This window comes from Trachemys scripta, chromosome 1, assembly GCF_013100865.1.
Source record: "Trachemys scripta elegans isolate TJP31775 chromosome 1, CAS_Tse_1.0, whole genome shotgun sequence".
NCBI lineage: Eukaryota > Metazoa > Chordata > Testudines > Emydidae > Trachemys > Trachemys scripta.
The window spans coordinates 94,601,453-94,624,267 of record NC_048298.1 but is presented as its reverse complement, the minus strand read 5'-3'; the positions used below and the strand labels follow the sequence as shown (position 1 = coordinate 94,624,267).

At 42.0% G+C, this 22,815-nt stretch overlaps 1 protein-coding gene across 1 annotated transcript in view; it reads right to left on the bottom strand.

Moving 5' to 3' along the window:
- Positions 1-22,815, bottom strand: part of LARGE1 (LARGE xylosyl- and glucuronyltransferase 1) — a gene marked incomplete in the record, with an annotated part of 377,692 nt that overhangs the window by 91,735 nt on the left and 263,142 nt on the right. Inside the window, 1 exon segment of the mRNA XM_034777934.1 lies at positions 1,326-1,430. Coding sequence (XP_034633825.1) covers positions 1,326-1,430 — 105 coding nt within the window.

The window sequence follows — 22,815 nt, the reverse complement described above, 5'->3', positions numbered from 1 at the left end:
CTGCCCGTACTATCAGGGCTAGGCTGCTACTTATACTTGCGGTAGCTCGATGTTTATCTGTAAGGAACTGGAAATCACACCCCTAGCTCATAGTGTAGATGAAGCCTTACCCAGAAGTCTGTTCGATCTTGTATAGGTTAGGAGTACATTCTCATTAGAATAAATATAGACATAAGTGAGATGCTTTGCGGAGGCTGAAGTTCCCCAATACTGTCATGATTACCAGTTGATCATACATAGCAGTATAGGATATGAATGACTGAACTACTTCAGCACAGTGCAACCCTATGGAACCCTTTTTTAAAAACAGGGTCCATTTAATACAGCCCAATGTATTTCTGTGAAGCAAAGTCCAATTACAATGAAGAATTGTTTAATGACGAAGAGTTATTTAAATGGACACATCTTTTTTTAAATGGAGCCTTCACCAGCTGTTCTGCCCTTTTATTGCAAATGCAGAAGGAACATAATTCACTACCCTAGCATATAAAATCCGAGATAGAAATGATTTAGATGCATGTGTGTGTTCTTTATACACCTGGTATGTTTTCTCACATTTCAAACACAAATCAGTGGGAAAACTTGTCTCTCCTGTTATAATAAACTCTGTGATATAGTGCATTTTCTCCCCTCATAGTAAGCAGAAATTGACGATCAGAGGTTTGCATTTTATTAGGACAATTATGGGCCTATTGCTGTTCTGGAGGAATTACATTTTTCTCACTCTGAAATTTTGTGGTGCCATTTACACCCAGTGACTGGAAATGAGCCTTTGCTCCTATTCCTTTCCTCTTGCTGGGCCCAGACATGCACGTGGGGCACATCGTCAAGAGCGCTGTGTGTAGTGGAGATGGAAAGATGGGGTGTCAGCCCATTCAAGAGCTTCCAAAATAGGTCACGTAACCTCCCCAGGAACTGCACAGGCACCTGCAGTTGTAACATTAACCTGTTTCTCAGTGTAACATATAGGGCAACACCATAATTGCAGCTACGAAATGAACCATAAAGCATCAGTTTCTGTACTTTCAGCTGCAAATTCTTACAGCATAATGGGAAGGAAAGGGTGAATGGCTGTATCTGACACCCCCTACATTCAAGACAAATTCTATGCTAACCTCAACCCCTCGTTGATTTGTCTTTATCCATCTGCTGTCTCTTGTTTTATACTTAGATTAGAAGCTCTGTGGAACAGGGACCATCTTTTTGTCCTCTGCTTGTACAGCACCTAGCACAATGGAGTAATGGTTCATGATTAGAGCTCCTAAGGGCTGTGGTGACACAAAATAAATAATAGCAATAACTCATAGTAACATCGTAGGGCCTACCTGTGTTGTAACCCCTCCCAAGAGCTGGCCAGGGACGGTGATTCTTCCAAAGGTTGCCCAGATACCAGTCACTTTGGTTCTCCACCAAGCCGAGAACCTGCTGGCCTGAAAACAAGCAACATGCAAACAGATCATTAAACAGAAGACAATTAGTTTATGGGAATCAAATACAAAATCTGGAGTAGGGCAGGCAGTGAAAACAGAGCCCAGAAGTTCTGATGCTCCCTTCTTTCACATGTTATGAAGATGGGTAATCACCTAACTAAAATCGGGAACATCCTGGTAGTGCAAGCTCATCATGGCTCATTTCTCTCCTTTCTCCCCGGGCTAGTTTGAGAAACTAAACACTATGGGAATCTTTGTCACATTGACAAAAATATATATCAACCAGGCAAATCTGAATGCTGCCTGATTTTGGCAAACCATGCTGGAGAATCCTTCCGATGAGAAGACAGGGTTACTACCAGGATACTCTAATATAATGGTCTGTTTGTACTTTGATGATAATAATTTAATTGGAAAATGGGTCTGATATGGAAAATTATTTCCTCTTGCCATTGTTGCCCCTTTAATTTCAGCATTTTCTCTGGCAGAGCAACAGAGGAAATTCCTTTTGCTCTAGCAAATGATGGATTCGAAGATTTTAGCTAAAAGAGAAAGTTGCACAGATTTAACTGAGGGCTTGTCTCCACAATGGGGTAATGCACACTCTGGGGGGGGGGGAAAGAGTGGGGTGATTTCTAAAGCGCACTATCGAGCCGAGCATTCATTGGTCTGCATAGATCCTGCTGGTGCGCACATAAAGTACCCTGGTGCACTTTAACATAGTGCCATTTGAAACAGTACTGTGTGAAAGTGGACTAGAGAACTTTTAGTGTACACCAGCAGGGTGTACGTGGATCAATTAATGTGCCCTGAGAAATGCCGTATAAAAAGTGAGTAAGAAAAGTGACTGAAACAGTCCTTTTGGCGGGAGGGGGAAATTTAATTTGTAACCAGGAAAAGAAAAGGGTGACAATGTTTCAGGGTATGTCTGCACTACGGCTGGGAGATGCAACTCGCACTACTAGCTCAGCTAATAAAGAGCAGCGTGGATACTGGAGCACAGATGGTGGCTTGGGCTAGCCACCTGACTCCAAGCCTGCCTGACCCAGTGGGTCCGGGCTCACGTGGCTAGCTCGAGCTGCCACCTGTGCCACGATGTCCAGACTGCTATTTTCAATGGAATAGCTCAAGTGAGTGCGAGTCTGCCTGCCCACACTGGGAATCACTCCTCCCAGCTGCAATGCAGATATCCCCTCAGTGGGTAGGCCCCCTCAGGGAGATTGTGGTGGACAACAGCTGAATGACTGAGACTGGAAACTGTATTACCACCTTTTCTAGATACTATAGAAACACCATGCTCTGAAAGGTGAGAACATGGTTTCAAACCTGAAGTCCCAACTACCCTAGCAAAACTGCCATGTTTTCAGTTACGATATGCTACTACGCAGAGATTGGTCAAACATGACATAGTCAGTATGGGACCAAATCAGCATCACCAAAAGGTGTTAGAGCCATATGAAGACTGTGTTTTGAGGGAAGAAATGGTGAGCGGTGTGATTCATTAAAATTCATAAGCACATGGGATGAAGCCCGTTCAGATTAGGTGATCACAATGGTCCCTTTTGGCCTCATAATCTATAAAACACTGATATCTAGAGTAGTGTATGAGAGTTCTTTGTTCCAGACCATCTTATAAGGGGTGGTTTGGAATAATAAAATATAATAATAAATAATAATAATATAATTATTATATTATATAACAAAACAAAAATGTATATTATGGGAACATTGTATTAATCATGATATGGTCTGTCATCACCTTGACCAATCTACTTGTGTGGCCTTTCTTTTTCCATTCCTGTCCGTTAGTCTTTTTAGAACATGAGCAATTTCGGGCAAGGACCCTTTCTTCTTCAAAGGCAGCATATCAAGGATGCTACTGAAAGTTAATAATAATCGTTGTGTGAGGAGGGCATGGCAAGTGAGAGGAGGAGGTCAAAAAGCAGATGTGTGTGGTTTAGAGATCGAGTGAAAAGAAGACAAGCACTGTCTCCTTTCAAAAGAAAAAAATATCCATCTAGAGGACTACAAGGCTAACACCTGTTGATTCAGGGCTGGAAGGCTGACTGTTCCTTATAAACACCACTCCATTAGAGACAGAGTACAGTAAATCAAAAGAGAAAACTATTAGTAAAGGATGAGAAAACCAGAGAAGAAAATTCAGGGACAGCCCGGCTGGAACTGAATGTCACAGGTGATAAGAACTGAATGACCCTGCCCATATTCTAATGGTGCATTTCACAACTCAGCAGTTAGCAGATGCTGCTCAGGATTGTACTTCTCACATCAAAAGAAATGCTAGAATCCCATTGGAAAGAAACAGATATTTAAATTCCTCTCCCTGGAACATCAGTCTGCTTTCATTATTTTATTCCTATGCATTACCAAACACAAGTCACAGGGTTCAGTCTTCAAACTGATTTATAATAGGCAATGCACAAACCTTGTTGCTGGTTAATGGATTTGCTCTCCCACCTATTGATCCCAACTCTCCATTTTGAAAGATATTCTTATCCCTCACCTAGTTTTTCCCCAGACAAAGAGAGAGAGGAAGGCTTAGAAAATAATCTTTGGTTGTATCCTTTAATTTATTCCCCCCCACACACTCAAAATAAGGGGAGAATATGAAAAAAAGACTAAAACAACAACAAAGTAAATGAACAGGAAGGGATCTAGAGAGGGGAAAGATGAGTAACATGTTGGTTTCCATGTGCTAGGAATTTATCAAAATTTTCTAAAAAGTTAAACCAAATCTTTTCCAGTGTCTGACGTTCCTCTTCCCCTAAATGTTATTGCTCTTTAGCTGCCAGATAAGCCAAGTTGCTGTGCCAAGCATCTATCCCTGGAGGCAATTCTGCTCTTCCACCTAAGCAATATGAGTCATTTAGCTATAAGCACTGCTTTAGAGAACTAAGCTTTCAGTGGGTTGGAGTGTGTCCAAGATGACAGGATATATCCCAAAACACAGTTCTGGGAAGTAATTTTTAAGGCGGTATCCATTATCATATTAATCCTCCTGCCTACTTCCAGCCAAAAGGATTGTATGATCCTGGGACAACCCCAGCACATGTGAGCCAGCATGGCACCAGGAGACCAACTTCTCCAGGAGCAGTCTGTTTTGGAAAGGCTCATGCAGTGTTTTCCTATGTGGGGACCAGTGTGAACAAAATATAATTTTCTGCTGGATCAGCCTTACTCGTAGATCGATAGTAGAAAGTTCAATGTTTTGCAAGGCACTTCCCCATTGGCTAGGGTTCAAAGATATACACAAATCTGTGTCCCAGGCTTGGCACAGGCAATCTACATTAGGGAGGGTCTTTGGGGACAGAAAGTCATAACAGGCTACAGCTAGCTGTAGAGCCCTCTCCCACCAAACAGCAATTCTAGAGTCATTGGTGCTCCCAGCCCATCAGCACAAACTATGCTGTCCAAGAGGTGATTAAGCTGCAGGTAACGCCATGCAGCTGGACCAGGTAGGTTATACTGTTATTGGAATGTTTGGCATGGCAGAAACTGATTCTCTTAGGCCTGGTCCCCACTAAGCCCCCACTTCGGACTAAGGTACGCAAATTCAGCTACGTTAATAACGTAGCTGAATTCGAAGTACCTTAGTCCGAACTTACCGCGGGTCCAGACGCAGCAGGGAGGCTCCCCCGTCAATGCCGCGTACTCCTCTCGCCGAGCTGGAGTACCGGCGTCGACGGCAAGCACTTCCGGGATCGATCCAGGATCGATTTATCGCGTCTTAACCAGACACGATAAATCGATCCCAGAACATCGATTGCCTGCCGCCGGACCCTCCGGTAAGTGTAGACGTACCCTAAGATCAACGGAGAGACCTAAATTACTCCTTTATTCACCCACTTTTTCCACATTAATGATTTCTCATCAATTTTCAACAATGGGCCACCTCAAAGTACAGCATCAATGTGTGACCAGGGATAGAATTAAAAATTTCTAGCGAAACTGGCCCTTGTTTGTCTGGTAGCTTACACTGTAGGGGACATTTTATAATCAAAATAGTAATAGACTGGTTTCCCCCAGTCTATTACTATAGATCAACTTTCACTCCACCAGCAGCCAGGGAGAGATCTGCTCCATTATGTTATGGAGACACGAGGCTGCCTGGCTAAGGATAAAGGGCTCTCTGATAACACTGCCAGTTGGGGAAATGGAAGCCCAGATGTGACTGGGAGTTGCAATCTACCCAGAGCCAGTCTTGGCCTCCCACCCACTTCCCAGAGAAATATTTTAAAAATTCCTTTAATTTTCCTAAGATAAAACTGAGGAATAATAACTGGAGACATCTTAGGATATACACTATTCAGAGAAACACATTCATTTTGATAATATTAGTTTTGCCCCAAAGGCTAAAGGTAAGGATTCTCAGTCTGCCTAAATCTCTCACAACCTGGGTTAAAATATGCTCTAGATTAATTTTGACCAGATTTTCCATTTAATTGGGGAGGAGTATCCCTAAATATTTAATATGTTTGAGTTGCCACTTAAAATAAAATAATCCTTGGTTGTATCCTTTTATTTGTATCCTTCCTCCCATCCCTCCCTCCCTCAGTCACTTCCTTTTCTTGACAACACTGGTCCAAATTCCATCCTCAGGAGCACCCATGGGGGTTTGACAGGACATAAAGCAGAAATTAGTACATGCGGTCTTTGTTAAACTGATGCGATGACTTCTCTTTCAAGTTTGAAGTAAGTTGTGAGTGCTCACTTATATTCCTTACTAGTTCATTTCCATTTGCTCTAGACATGGATAATGTCACTGTCTGTTCCAAATTATTCCCTTCTGTAGCATCTGATCCAATGTTAGAGCTAGTTAGAAAACAGAATTTCCAACCCTCAGGGCATTCTGACATTTCAAAATTTGTTTTCATCCAAAATTGGGACAAAAAGTCAAAATTTTAAAATATTTTGCAGACCAGAAATTCTTAAATATTTTGATTTGGAAACATCAAAATGACCTATGGAAATGTTTCGTTTTGTTAATGAATGTTAAGCCATTTTGTTTCAATTATGTTGAAACTTAGAATATTAAGTATATAGAATACAGTATTAAAATTTAAAATAAAGTTAAAAGCTTAGAAGTCAAAAGGAAATGATAAAAGTTGGAACCAAATGAGAAAGTCAAAATGAAATACTTCCTTTCAATTTTGAATCATTTTGAAAATTTTCCACCAAAAATGTTGTAAAAAATCAACATGTTCCCGCAAAATATGCGTATTTCAACAAAACTGCATTTTCTGACAGAAAACTGTTACAGCAAAAAAAAAAAAAAAAAAAAAGTGACCAGCTCTATCTAATCTGTCTTCTCATTAGCCTTTAACACAGTTTTATTTAGTTACTTTTAAAACAGAATTTAGCACTTATAAATGTGACGGCTAGAGCAATGCATAGCATGGGCAGATGCTGTGAAAAACTCACTCCTCCCACAGCTCTGTGACTACATCTCAGTCCTGGTCTGCATTACTCCTACCTGTGATCCCCACCATATACACATAGTTCTGCCAATGCTTCTTAATCAAAACCTCCAGTAGCTCCTATTAACAAAGTCTTGGTCTTCTCCAGAGCAGAGACTGCAGTGCCAAATACGCTGGTGTGCATTTGTGATGTGGACATACCTCTACCAGGCACTTCCCCAGACTCATTTCACCTCTGACCATGTTGGCATTTGATCCCAGAGCTTATGAGGTGAAAGACTAGTGCACTAAGTTGCTGTGCCACCAAGCATGGAGTCCTTTTTAAAAGGAAAACAAATAGAGCTATTGTTTCGGATGAGAATACAGTGGCTACCATGACGCATTTGAATTGCTCAGTATTTTGCACTATCTGTCTCTCCTTCTTAAGAGTTATTATAATAAAACACCAAGACTAACAGCAAAAGCTTTGTCATTGTTTTCTGCTCTGGCCCTGCAGTTATGATTAAGTGCACTCCTCTCACTCTTTGTTACTCCAGGCACAAGTTAGCTTATGAAAATGAAGCTGTCTTCTTTACTTATTCATATATCATCACTAACAGCCAGACAACAGAAAACAAGGCTGTGATTCTGGTATGACCAGAGTGAAAATTTATCAAGCAGGCAGAACTAAAGCTTGAACGTCCTGAACTAGGTTGCATTCTGCCTGGCTGACGGAAGAGTCTTCCTTTAGAAGACAGCTGCCCTTCTACTGTATTTTTCACAGTGCAGCATTCTGACAGCTCACACAATGAAAGGTTCTTCTCACCATGCCTAAGCTCAGTTGTAGTTAGAAAGAGAACTAACCATGCAAAATGGACATTTCTGAGCCTGACAACTCAGTGTCTTAAATTCTGTCTTCACTTTGTGGATTTTTAACGGCTAACAGAGAGGAAGGACAGTCTTGTGGTTGGGATGCTGGACTAGAACTCAGGAAAGCTGGGCTCAATTCCTAGCTCTACTACAGCTTTCTTGTGTGACGGGCATGTCACTTATTCTCCCGATCTTCATCAGTGAAAATGGGGCTAATAATACTTCCTATCTCCCTGTTTGTCTGTCGCATCTATTTAGATTATAAACTCTTTGGAATAGGGACTGTATCTTACTGCATGTTTACACAGCACCCAGTACGATGGGCCCCTTAGCTCACGTGAGGCCTCTAGGTGATACTTGAATAAAAGTTTTATGAATATTTTCTAAATTTTCCCTAGTGGACATCTGAATCTTTTTTGTCCTAGCAACTTTAACTGCTCCCACCTCCTTTACTGCAGTCACCACAAGAGCAAGGTACCCTCCTAGGGTGGGAGCGCTTTAGCAAGGCTGCCACTCCTGCCTCCTCTATGATTCCCATGGCACCAGGCCAATCACCAAAAGTGAGAGTAAATGTAGTCATCAGACACTTGTGGCATGTAATCATCTGGTCCATACTGGCCTACGGGGAGTGGGATGTCACCTAAAAATGTCTTCACCTGCATTTGGTACAGTTTTCCATAGTGAATGGTAACCGAAATGTACTTCGCCAGCTTTAAAACTACAACATCAGGATTTCTGTACTAGAGAGGTTATTACAGCATACTAGAATAGAATCTATGCTGCTGCTTCTGCCAAATACCTCCACTGTTGTGATTTAGACCACCTCCCCCACCCCCCAAAAAAACCCCAAACCTCTGTACAAAATGAGTCTTTGCACCACAGGTCACTCCCCTGCCATAGCAATATGAATGTCTGTGTTTGTGCTGAGAGAGGGGACGAGGGAGGAAATTGGACTTCGAGTTCAAGCCTGGTAGGAGCTGGAAATATTGCAGAGATGATATCCCCCCACATTTGGGAGAGAGGAATGGAGAATAAAAGGATGCAAGTGGTGAAAAGAGAAAGAAGTAGATATTCCAATGGCTGGGCCTCTCTGAATTGGCCAGCACTAAGTTATGCAATCATGGTCAGCACTGGACGAATCTACTATGTTACAGTCAGGTGGGGTTATTTTTTGCAACAATATGAGTTTAAATAGTTCCATTACTGCTCCTCCCAAACTCTTCATAACCTGCCTTCCCCATCACTTTGACTCTGCTCCAGGAGACGAGAGAGAGTGAGAGCGCGCGTGCAAGAGAATGACTCTAGGCCTGGTGGTTAGAGCACTCACCTGCAAGGTAGACAACTAGGATCCAGTCCCAGCACTCAAATGACTAAATTTTTTATTCACTGTAGAACAGCTTCAACAGGAGAGATGGGTCTCACATCATACTGTCCTATAGTCCAGTGGTTAGGGCACTCACCTGAGAAGTGGTAGATCCCAATTCCAAATCCCTTCTCCCCCAACAGGCGAGGGGGGGGGGGGTTGTCTTGAACCTGATGTCTCCCACTTGAGTACCCTAATCACTGGACTAAAAGTTATGAGAGAGGTGGCCCTTCCTCTCCCATATCCTCACAGTGTTTTGTGCAAGTTTACATATGGGACACAATCCAGTAGGCAAACTCTGAGCATGCTTACTGGATTGAGCCCCACAGGTGAGGCGGAACGCCTATCTTCCTCTGGTTCGTACATTGCTTTGGGGCTTAGGTATCTCGATACTTGGCATGGGGCTGCAGTGCACATGCACAGAGGCAGAAACACAGGTGCCTAGGGAACTTTTACTATAAAAACTTAGGCCCTGAGCCAGTTTAGGCAACTATAGGATTTGGTGGCAGCTGAGGGAGGGGTTTGTGAATCCCATTGGGTCCTGATTCTGGGATATAGGCGGCGAAAGTATTATTAGTCTCATTTGTGCCATGCAGGAATACATGATTATTGAATAAAGATTTCCCCACCTCCACCCCCAAAGATGATGAAACTGTCATGGAGGAATGTGCTGAAGAAATGAAAGTAATTTTTCATGCACTGTCACTATCTTTCACAGTTTTATCAATTTTATTGTTCAGAGGCTAAAGTTCTGAGTTACACCAAGTGGGTAGCACAGATCCTGTCTGTGACATACATTTTGGTAATGGAGAACTGAACAGTGGGTTTTCATGTATAACCAATACTTATATTGAACTTTTTATAAGTAGATTTCAAAGCCCTTTATAGAAGAGGGCAGTATCTTTACTCTCATTTTACATATCATAGAATCATAGAAGATTAGGGCTGGAAGAGACCTCAGGAGGTCATCTAGTCCAACCCCCTGCTCAAAGCAGGACCAACCCCAACTAAATCATCCCAGTCAGGGCTTTGTCAAGCCGGGCCTTAAAAACATCTAAGCCTGGACATTCCACCACCTCCCTAGCTAACCCATTTCAGTGCTTCACCACCCTCCTTGTGAAATAGTTTTCCCTAATATCCAACCTAGACCTCCCCCCCACTGCAACTTGAAACCATTGCTCCTTGTTCTGTCATCTGGTACCACTGAGAACAGCCTCGCTCCATCCTCTTTGGAACCCCCCTTCAGGTAGTTGCAGGCTGCTATCAAATCCCCCCTCACTCTTCTCTTCTGCAGACTAAATAAGCCCAGTTCCTTCAGCCTCTCCTCATAAGTCATGTGCCCCAGCCCCCTGATCGTTTTCACGGCCATCCACTGGACTCTCTCCAATTGGTCCACCTCCTTTCTGTAGTGGGGGGCCCAAAACTGGAGCGGGGGGCCCCAAACTGGGGAAAATATGGGGGAACTGAGGCAGAGACTTGACATGATTTGCCCAAGGTCAGTGAGCAGGCCAGTGGCAGAGCAGGAATAGGATGCAGGTCTCCTGAGTACCAATCCAGTGCTCTAGTCTTTAGGTCATGCTGCCTCTCTCTATATTACAATCCATGTGTGACGATCTCAGCAGCCAAGAAGCATTCAGAGAGCCCCAGTAGCACTCGTTTGCTAACTGTCACATTGACCAGCTCTCCCTTTGCCTATAACACAGAGGAGTGGGAGTCAGGGCATCAGAGTTCTATTTTCTGCCCTGCCACAGATTTACTATGTGACTTTGGGCACAGCACCTGACCTTCCTCAACTGGCCAGATGCTGATTTCAGCAACACCGGTGTAAACCTGGAGTTAACGCCATTGAATTCAACTCGTGTAACAGATCAGTGTCAGGTCCTGAGTCTGAGTTTTCCCTTTTGTAAAATGGGGATATCAATCCTTACTTCACACAGGCATTTGTTGGGTTTAATTCAACAATGTTTGTAAAATGACTCCAGATACTTAGAACAGTAAACTAGTAGTTATATTTAACAAAACACTGAAATGAACTAAGCTGGAGAGAGAGAGAGAGAGAGAACGAACATATTAGTTACCCACTAACTGATAGTGGAGGTTTTTCACATCCTTTCATTTTATATGCCACAGAAGGGAGAAGGAAAGGGAAGCAGCTATCAATATAAGGGCAAGATATTAAAGGCATGTTTTCCTTCTGAAGTAAAAATTGTCAAGCCTCCTACAAATCGCTCAAACAAGAGTAGATACAACAGGAATGTTTAGAAGTGTGGTTTGATGCAGGTACATCCACAAGAGATTCTTTTTGCTCCATCAGGAGTTGTCCCAGAAGACAGTAGCAGGACAGACGCAGAAAGAGAATGTGACAAGCAAAATGAAAAGGACTGTTGTCCTCAGCTCTCCAAATAGAGAAAATCAGGCCCATTCTTGGTACAGAAGGGCTGCAGTCACACACTTGATAACAAAAAAGGTTGCCAAATTAGCACAAGTGGCATTAGAAGTCTAACTGGACCGACATTTCTTTCCCAGTTGGGGCTTAGTTCTGTTAAAAAAGTAAATAAGATCTGTGTAGTGTAAAGAAAGTCCCTTTGGCTATGTGTGTTAATCAGCCTGAGAGATAGTCACAACACAAGAACACAGAATTATTCCTCTCTTCGATGAACATAGATTGCTGCATGAAAATAATATATGCCTAGTGCTTATAATACTGATGATTGGTCTGTTTATATGAAGAATCTACTCATACTGTTAACTTCAGGCTTCAAGACAAGTTAGGGGGCTCTATCATTATTGCTAAGAATGATTTATGCACTAGGGGTATCATCTAGCTATTGTTTTAAACTATTTATTTAGGAAGTTTTAACAAATTTACAGATCCTTGCCATGTAAATATCAGAAACAAAACAATCACTGCATCAATTAGCTTTTGTCTAAAGAGATATGATATAGGGGGAAGGGATAGCTCAGTGGTTTGAGCATTGGTCTGCTAAACCCAGGGTTGTGAGTTCAATCCTTGAGGAGGCCATGTAAGGAACTGGGATAAAATTTTATCCGGGGATTGGCCCTGCTTTGAGCAAGGGGTTGGACTAGATGATCTCCTGAGGTCCCTTCTAACCCTGATGATCTATGATTAATCAGAGCTGTCTTTTTAATAGGGTGCTACCACATTACAGAGTGAGCATCATTACACCTACGTAATTTCCAATGATTTTATTAGATTGAGTGAAATCTCTATATACACATATTTAACAGACCAAATGTTCATATTCAAACAACTGGATCAGGGTGCTTTTTTTTTTTTTGCAAGTTAATGTACTTTGTCTGAGTACTGAATAAAAGGTAACCAAATGTCTAGAATATTTATCTGTCCTCTATCTTCTTGGGTATGTAACTGGTGTGTGAATGTTTCCATAACCAAATCCCTCCCTTTCTTTCTTTTTTTTTTTTTTTTTTTTGAATCATTACTCAATGGTTGGGCTATTTTTTTCCAATGAGAGACTATCAATAGCTGAGCAGATAGTTACTAATAGATGAGAGATTAATTCTTTCCTTTTGTGTGACCATTTCTACTAAGAAGCCCCTGAAGATTTACCAAGGATCATTTGATAATAAATATCCAACAATTTGTGGATTGCATCCCAACACTCTCTAATGTCTGGACACATCCACCATAAATGCATAACATCTCCTCTTTCACCGCAATTTTGCCAACATTTATCCCCATTCACTCTCTCTATTTTTTAACCTGACTGGTGTGAGATACCATTGAAGCAAAGATTGATATCAATTAGTTATAATTTTGTTTCCTAATTGACCAGACACCATCACTTCCATTAAAGTTCAGTTTCTTATAAAATAGGTTTTCTAGAAAGTTGAGAAAGTCAATGCTTGACTTGAAAGTACTGGTACCAAGGGAGAGTGGGCCAGTTAAAGTTAGTTTTGATATCTAGATAAGTTAGAAAAGTTTCTTTACTGAATAGCTGGCCAACTGTGCGTATTCCATGGCTCACTTTGAAGCTTTCTGGTTTGCAATTTGGGCTAAGTTCTGGATTATTTGCAATGGGTGTCCTTAGTGAGGGAAAAAAGCTGATGTTTTTGTTTTTATGATCTGGCATTAAGGACAATTCCAAGTACTCGCCGAATATTGTCTAAATTAGCTAGTAATTTTAAAGTGGTAAACGTTTGTCCTTGGCTAACGGTTGAACACAGTTGCTCCCATTTGCACATCATGAAGTGGGTTTGCTGCACTATAGGCTCAACCAGACAACAATCATCTGTCTTGTATCTCTAGTCCATGGTGTAGGGCATACTTCTGCTTGATGGAACAAAGCAGAGGTTGCACAGAGGGAAAAAAAAAAGGAAGCAGAATGCCTTAGAGATTAGAGTAAGGCGATGTGGGTTCTAGTCCTCGTTCTGCTACTGACTTGTTTTGTAATCTAAGTCACAACCTTATGGTGCTTCAGTATCTCCATCTGTAAAAGAGCTTGATCCTGCAGAGGCTAGCTACAGAAGTGTTGAGCTTATTAGCACAAGAGAATAGGTGATGAGCAGGATAAGGAACCTGATCCTGCACTAATGAGAGTGCTGCAAGTTACTCTTGTCTGCTACCAGAAGGGTACATGCCTAACTGGCAGGCTTGAGGATCATACTTGAGTCCTGATATGACCATTCTTCATCCAAACTCAGATCGTCTTTTTATCCTGCACTCTTGAGAGAAAGAAAGTAATAGGGCAATGGAGTTGAGGCTTATTTCTCTCAATAAGAGGGCCGTGTCTCGCACTTAACTCTAAATGCCGCCACCTACTGTCTCAGCTCACACTTGCACTGACATGCAACGACCTTGCACAAGGCAAGGACTTGTAGCATCAAGGCTGGCATGGTGATACAAATACTTACCTTGAACTGTAAAGCACCTGGATATCCTGGGATGAAAGGCACTATACGTACTATTTGTTGCTATTAAATATTTATTACTATTTATTGTTATCTCTCAGCTGGTCACTCCAGGTAAAGTGCACACCTATCAAATGACGATGAAGTGGTTAATATTTCCTGACAAAGAATCAAATTATTCTCTAGCGGAAGGGAAAAAAATCTTCAGACTTTTGCAATTAATCTTTGCTGATGGCTCTAGAGATTTTAGGCTGGTTACCTAACCTCCATCTTATCACTGGCATTTCTCATTCTTTCCTGTTTATTTGCTTAGTGCTTAACGGTTCCTTTCATCTTGAGGAACATAACAGCAAAGAGGAGGGAGTTAGTGTTGACTGAGTAAGAAAAGAACCAAGTGCTATGAAAATCAGCTCCTTCAAGCTCGCTCTCTCTCTCTCTCTAATTATTCCATTAGCACAGGTCTTGCTTTAATTGAGACAAACAGATGAAAAATATGATTGAACAGTTCCCAGGAGAGCAAAATTTTATTACATCGCTCTGAGCCAGTGAGACTTTAAAATGTTATAAAAGGGTTAAAGTTTAAAAGAAAATAGGTGAGAAAGTTAGAGAAGGTGCAAATTTCAGTAGGTGGATATGTTGTTGATAAAGGGAAAAAGGGCAGAGGGGGCAAGACTTGCTGTCCAGTGTGCAACAACTCTCCTAATGAATTCTGCACACCATCTCATTCAACTCGGTAATATTTCATTCATTGATTTTACTGTCAAATGAAAAGGCGCTTGTTCCAAGTGGCATTTAGTGAGACAGATGGGGAGAGACCTAGACTTCATTACTTGGAGTTTGCTCTCTGGATAATGTTGACGTTACATGGGTAGAAAGCAACAGAGGGCAAAAGTCCACCACTTCCGATGTCTGGAACATCTCTTTGGTTCACTTCCTGGCAGCTGAAGGGCTTTTAATTTCATCAGACTGTAGTCTGCCTCACCTGTCATCTGCAGAGGCTTATGAAACAGTTCGGCTTATACTGTCCTTCTCACCCACAAGCTTTATGCAACCAGATCTCAGGAGAGACACTCCAGAAGCAGAATTCACTGCTGGTGTTGATGGGCATTTCTAGACTTCCCTTCCATTTTGGAGGCGGTGGGCAGGCAAAGGCTATGAATTGTTGCACTTTGACTTGGCTAAATGGATGTTATTGAGATGCAGAGTTACGGTAAATCTACCCAAAGTATTTATCATTGTGCTTCCAAGAGAAGACATATAAGTTCTTACTCAGCCGAGCCTGTCCACTCTAGCCCCAGCATTACAAATGTCTCAGAAAAAGCCTGAAGTGTGCTTGCTGACACTAGCTACCAATGACTGTATGAAACAGAAGGTGGCAAAGAACTCTGAGCTGGTTTTTGTCACAGCAGTAAATGAAGAGATAAACCAAATAGCACCAGCAGGTGGGAGTGCTGCCTATATACAGAGTAAGCTTGTAGTAGGAACTTACAGACAACTGAAACTCTGCAGTTTAAAAAGGCACACTGCAAACCCTTTTAGCCGAGAAATTAGTAACATTAAAATTCCCTCCCCTTGGATACTTATTTGCAGCAGCACATGGCCGGAGGGGTCAGACCACATTATCCATTCCTGCATGTAAATGAGATCCAATAAGATGGAGGAATAGGCCCATCTGCTGTTTACCTATGACAGCCCAACAGCTGCTATTCTAGCTATGGAGGGTTGGGGACCTAGAGTTTATACCTGCCCTGTCCCCTTGAAGTCTGATGCAGATAGGGGGAAGAAGTATGGTGAAGCCTCAATCCAGGAGAGTAATAAACTTGGAGGGTAATTATCAGTGGAAGGTAATTATCAGTCTTACTTTTGAGGGAGATGCTGAGGTGGAGACTGGTCACCACAGGACTGTCTACTGGGAAGAGGGGCAGGGTAGATGTATAATGGCATGGGAGGAATTGGATGCATCATGCAGGTAGTACTGTTGGGATAAGGAATGAGATGAAGCAGAGTGTGGTCAGAGCCCAGACCAGAACCGAGGAAGTTTTGAAGCTATTTTTGCATTTTGTTTTGAGGAAGGGGTGAGGAAAGGGTCTAGAGCAAATTTCGGGGGGGAAAGGACAAGAGGGAAGCAGTTGCTGGCCATGGAGGGTCTGTTGTGAGAAGAGCGGAGAGCACAGAGGATGTGTATTTGAAGAAATATATTGATTTGTAATAATATTACTAACAGGAACGTTAACATAATATATTAAAATATTTGTGTAATACTATAGGGCCTGATTCTCCCCTCACACTGGTAAAAATCAAGGGTAGTGCCATTTAAATCCAGATGCTCTTTTGGATTAAACTGTCATAGATGCCACTGAAGTTAATGAGGTTATGCCATTTTACACCAGCTGAGGATCTGGCCCAGTGCATGGAGTAAGATGCTGTTCTTGTGTTGGTGCACGTGAACCAGGATGTCAAAAACTTTACATCTTCACATATCTTTAGCTACACACAGACCAAAAGGCTGCAAACTCTGTGACGACTAATTCAATCTGAAAACAGATTTTGGTATTGAAGTGACTATAATGTTATTAGTAACGGGGCTAAACAAAAGAGTGATTTTTTGAAAAGAGGATTTTAGTCTCTCTTTAAACAATGCTGTCACAGAGTCCAAGATGGTGCAGCAAAAGCACCAGATGAAAGAAACCATTCCTCTGCACCCCCGCAATAAATAAATAAATAAAAGTAAAAGTACCATAAGTTCTTATGACATCATAGATCCTGGACCCCAGCCGTGCAACCCTTGCAAGAAAGCATTCAAAAGGCAAAAAGCCACTGTACCAATTAATCCTCTTATCCTCTACTAATGCATGAAATGTAAGCAGCATTCCCTTTATGATGCAGTAAAACAATTTTTATGGGTTATCTATCCAACTCATGTTATGATGTATTTTTCAAATCAAAAAGGGTAAGAACAAGGAGTCAAGTGAGCATAAATCCCTATTGCTCATTTCCCTGGCTGTCGACCTAGGGGCAACAGGGAAAGCAATATAAAAAGAGAAAGTTGAAGAATTTGCAACTAGCCTTGGCTAACATTCATCACACAGATGCAAGATGGCACTATAAACTCTTCCTTAAAAAGTGAAGCTATTAGTTAGATTACATAACAGTTACTGGCAGAAGGTCCACATGATGACCCCTCTTTGCGTTCAAAGTGCTATCATGAGTTAAAGTTCATTGGCTCTGCCTCAGCTGAACTAAAAAAATCTCAAAAAATGTACCCAGGATATGTCACCCCTTATTGGCATGTGGTGGAAGGCTGAGGTGGTTTCTCTTTGAAAGGAGTGCAGCAGATCTAGTAGACCCCATACCTTCAATAATCAATATGAATTACAGTTTGAAACCCATTTAATACTTTGGCAGCAAAGAAAGGAGGTGACACAAAGTACTGAAAGGCAGCACCAATTCACTATGAATTCATAGATCACAAAAAGTACATGCCAAAAGAAGCACCACAGGTGTCATCAGGGATTCAACAAAGAGCAGTGGGGCGAAAAGAGTGCAGCATTAAGTTCTCACTTCAAGTCTGATCAATACTATACCGTGCTTGGCCAAGTTTCCAGGGTAAAACTGGAATCTTTGGCGTTAGGGCTGTTAAGTAGCGTCGCCCTAAACTTTAAAACTAAGAATGCCTCAAATATTTAATACCTAATGGGTAAAAAGCTCACCTGTTCTAGACTGTTTATTTCCATTTTCCAGCTGTGGTTATTTTATTGCTCTTTTTCTTTAAGGATTGTACTTTATTGGTGCATGTGTTTAATAGTTGATGGGAAGGAGAACCAAGGAAAGTAGCAAGAGAGCTGGAGCCATTTTTATAGTGGGGGTGCTGAAAGCCATTGAACAAAACTGCAAACCCTGTGCATGATAAAAGCCATATACTCAGTTGCTATAATTGCTTCAAGCCAGGAGGCTGCTGCACCCCATCTCCCTCCCCCGCCAGTTCCAGTGCCCCTGGCTGAAGGGACACCTGGGATGATAGAGAAATTTAGGCATAAGTTTGTAATGCAAGCTAGCAGCAAAGAAGATTGATGCAAATTTGGGTTAAATATGCAAAGTTATCACCTGAGAAATCAGGCAGGGAACAGTTCCTCTGTATAAGGTGCTGGTGCAGCTATACCTGGAACACTGCATTCAGTACTGGGCACCTCATTAACAGAAAGATATTGATGGTTTGGAGGGAGTACAGAGAACAGAAACAATATTACATTATGAGGAAAGTTTAAAGAGCTAAATATACGTATGACTTGGCTAAGTAGATAAATGATAATTTATGGGTGGGGGAACACAAGAATCTAAATATGACTAAGACTTTGTTTATACAAAACACTTAGTTTGCAGCAAGTGGGGGTGTAAATCTACCCCGCACTAGCTTGCTGTATACTAAGTGTCTGGTTGGACCCTGCTGCCATGCACCAGAAGTTCCCTAGTGTACTTTAATCTCACTACGGGACTTCTAGTATGCGTCAGCAGGGTCCACACAGACACAGTGCACAGCAGGCTAGTGTGGGGTAGATTTACACCATTGCTTGCTGTGAAATAAGTGTTTGTACAGACAAGCCCTTAAAGTTGTAAACACCAAGAAGGGAAAGGGCAGAGCCAGGGGATAAATAGGAATACTAGAATGAAATATCACAGTGAAGATTTAGGCTGCATTTCAGTGAGATCTAATACACTCTAGAGGTGAAATCCTGACTCCTGTTGTCTTCAGTAGAGCCAAGAGTTCACCTTAGAAGCATCCATCACTTGGGATGGGACATTTAAAACTAGACTGGTCTAACCACTAGAAAATGCAACCTAGGGAAAATGCCTTACAGGCAGTCAGTATGGACTAGAAAACCTACTGGGTAGGACTGAGACTTCCTCCATTGGAGACCTCCATCAACCACCTCTGTCCCCCACACTGACCATTTTAATTTTGGTTCATTGGCAAAGTTTAGACTCATAGACTTTAAGGTCAGAAGGGACCATTATGATCATCTGGTCTGACCTCCTGCATGATGCAGGCCACAAAGCCGTCCCTACCCTTTCCCTTGACTCTGCTGTTGAAGTCCCCAAATCCTGTGGTTTAGAGACTTCAATTAGCAGAGAATCCTCCAGCTAGCGATCCCTGCCCCATGCTGCGGAGGAAGGCGAAAAACCTCCAGGGCCTCTGCCAATCTACCCTGGAGGAAAATTCCTTCCCGACCCCAAATATGGCGATCAGTAAAACCCCGAGCATGTAGGCAAGAGTCTCCAGCCTGACCCTCGTTAGCCATTATACTATTTACCTGCCATGGCACGGTATTCCTTTGACTAAAATCATGTTTTTCCATTAAACCATTCCCTCCATAAACTTATCTAGCTTAATCTTAAAACCAGACAGGTCCTTCGCCCCCACCGTTTCCCTCGGAAGGCCGTTCCAATATTTCACGCCTCTGACGGTCAGAAACCTTCGTCTAATTTCAAGCCTAAACTTCCCCACGGCCAGTTTATATCCATTCGTTCTCGTGTCCACATTAGTACTGAGCTGGAATAATTCCTCTCCCTCCCTGGTATTTGTTTATGAGTGGGTGAACCACTTATGAAGTCCCCTTCAGTCTCAACAGTCCCAGAGTGGCTTGATCCATCCAGCCCCAGTGAAACCAACCATCCATGGATATTTTTATCCACACTAATTGGCTCTAATTTCCAGTCTGGTCACTAGCAGGCTTCTTCAATCTGTGTGAACGGAATCCTTCCCTCAGGGTTCTCTGGAAGAACTCCCATTCCCTTGGTGTTCTGGATGGATCTGTAACTGAGCCCAGGTAGCCTACTTCCTTCCTCTCCCTGAGTCTGAATTAGCTCCTTCCCTGCCCTCAGGGTTTTTTATAAAGTTATTTCCAGCTCTAATTTCTATGATTCTGCTCACTGCGTTCAGTGTGTAAAAGGAGACTGTTAATGGTGCTTTATAAAAATCAATCTGAGACCTAGGGTCATTTTGCTCCCTCAGAATATAAAAGCATAAACAAACATCATTACAAAAAAGAACACGAGATGTTGATTTCTTCGCATCTAGAATGAGGCATGACTATGATTGAAAATAAGGCTGTTATTCTGCCACCTGGATTTAGTCCATAAATTGCAAACAAGGAGCTCGTAGCAACAAACTCCATGGCCTAGATTAAATTCTGGGACCACCTTCCATTAGTTATCACTACACAAAAAGGAACTCACCTCCTGCTTTCTGTGAAAGGAAAATAAACACTTTCCTGTTTAACATTATAAAATCAATGAGGTGAATGGAGAAGCTCGCTTGTACGCATGCATTGTAGGAAGGGAAGATTTATGTAACTTGTGACATACGTCACTAAGGCATTAAAAAAAGATCATTTATCTGGTTTGGTGGAGGAGAATAGGTCTTCCATATATCATTATCAGATTTAGATCAGCTCTCAGAAAAGAAAAGTACCAAATGCCATTTTATTTCGTGACAGATGGGAAGTCTCTCCCTTCAGAAAGACTGGATGAGGGCCGACTCTGCAGCTGATCATAAATTATTAACTAATTTGAAGGATTTTCTCCCCTCCTCTCTTTCTCCAAGTCCTCTAAGCTAATTTGGTGGCTAATTCAAGGACAGATTTAAGGCATTAATTATCAAGCAGGTGAGAAAGGATTATATAAATGCTCCAAGACAAGGCAAGGCTGGGCTTCTATCACTGAATCTCCACATACATTATTTGTGGTCAGGATTAAGGTATTTAATTAAATCATCTTTGTGTAGATAATACCGATTTTTTTTTAAATTGCTGCAAGAAGGTAAAAATTATCCTTCTGTTTGGTTTTTAAATGTTATCAGGATTCTGTAATTTCAAAAACAAAATGTTCAGAACCACATTGACTCACCATTAAGCATAATAGGATAAATCAAGATACCTTGCAAGTTCCCTCACTTTGTGCTTGTTCTCCTCCCCCGAGGATTCTAGCAGAGCATTAAAAATGCATGGCTGGGGGTGTTTATGGAACAGCAGCAGCCGCCTGACCACAGAAGCAATATTTTAAAAAGGCCAGCCTTACCAAAGGGGACTCTTCCTCCTATATGTAAGGAGGTCAGCCACTAACTAAGCCCATGCTTCAATATTACAGATTGCTGGGGGGGCGGGGAGTGTTACAGAAGGAGAGGGGATCAATTTTGCGGGAATTTGTTGTTGTTGTTTTACACCTGTGATTTAGGGTGAAAGGGAAGGGGTGATTATTTTAAAGGAAAGGGAAGGGCCAAGGGAGCTTTTGGTCCCTGAGGGAGAAAAGGGGAAGTATTACCCTGTTTCCCCGAAAATAAGACAGTGTCTTATATTAATTTTTGCTCCCAAAGATGCGCTAGGTCTTATTTTCAGGGGATGTCTTATTTTTCAGAAATGAAAAATGCCTTATTATCGGTGGATGCCTTATTATCGGGGAGGTCTTATTATCGGGGGGATGCCTTATATTACAACGAGAGGCAAAACTGTAAGTAGGCCTTATTTTCGGAGGATGTCTTATTTTCGGGGAAACAGGGTAGGATGTTGTGGCTTTTAGTGTTAGGTTGAGGGGAGGTTTCCGATTGTATTTTCATGGGCCAGAGGGTGGGTTAGTTAGGATATTTTTGGTTGTGTCTTGTCCCACTCCTCTGCCCTCAGCGGAAGAGGGATTAGGGTTATGATGGCCATCCCATTAGTAAGGAGTAGAGTGGAAATCAGTATGTAAGGAAGGGGAGAAAGGTATGACACACTCCCCCAGTTTCATGGGAATGAGAGACCCTGAGGGAGGTTGAGTGGCAGAGCACATGGGTGAGGATGGGAGCTCTTAGGGAATGAAAGGAGGTAGGGTCTTATGTATATGATTGTGGAGGACTGGGCTAGATATCAACACATGCACCTGCAGTGACAGTGGCTCCATCCCTGTAACAGACTCCTCAGAGGCTAAACCTATGCTATCAGGAGCTGAGGATACTAAGACCTGGGGCAGCATGAGGCATGTGGTAGGTTCTTCCATCCCTGTTCAGGTGGGCAAGGGAGACTCAGCAATATGAGACCTCTTTCCTTATGATGCCATCACAGGTCACTGTGGTATACAGATGGCCCGAGACAGATGAAGCAGGAAGGAAGATAGCTAGAGCTCTGGTGGCAGAGGTTGTAGTCCAAGTCTGACTGAGTTCAACCAAGAACTTTTGAAGTCTTGGCTATGATGGAGACAGAGAGGAGTTTCTTTGCCTCCACCATAGCACCTTTGAAATCCCAAGCAGCTAAGCTGTTCGGAGATGTCAACATCTGAACATCGTTTGCCCCCATTTGTCTGCAGAGTTGAATGAAAACATCACACATTGTGAAACAATCAAGTTGGTGGATTAAATCACATGGAATTGGACTAGACTGTCCAGCCAGTGTCAACCAATATGGATCAGGAAGCTATTACTTTCTATTTGGACCTAATGTTCTTCTTGGCTGGAAAAAAAAATCCAATGGGGGGAAGATTGGGTCTGTTATTAATGGAGATTCAACATCTTCCTTCAGAAGATAAAGGTGTTATCGCCTTTTGCAGACCATGTCTGCTTGTTTACACTGGTTCAGTCAGTGTTCTTGCCTTTTTTAATTTCAAGCCACTACAAAAAGTAGAAAAATAATACCTTGGACACAATCATGACAGTGACAACAAATACAAAGTATCATGAATTGATTTTTGGCCTGACAAATCTTGAGAGACTTCCTTTAAATGACAGCTAAGAGCTAAAATCTACATCTGGTAGAGCTCTGTTTTTCCTTCTGCTATATTAAAGAAAATTAAATAAATCTTTTTTCTCTGGGGAAAAAATAAG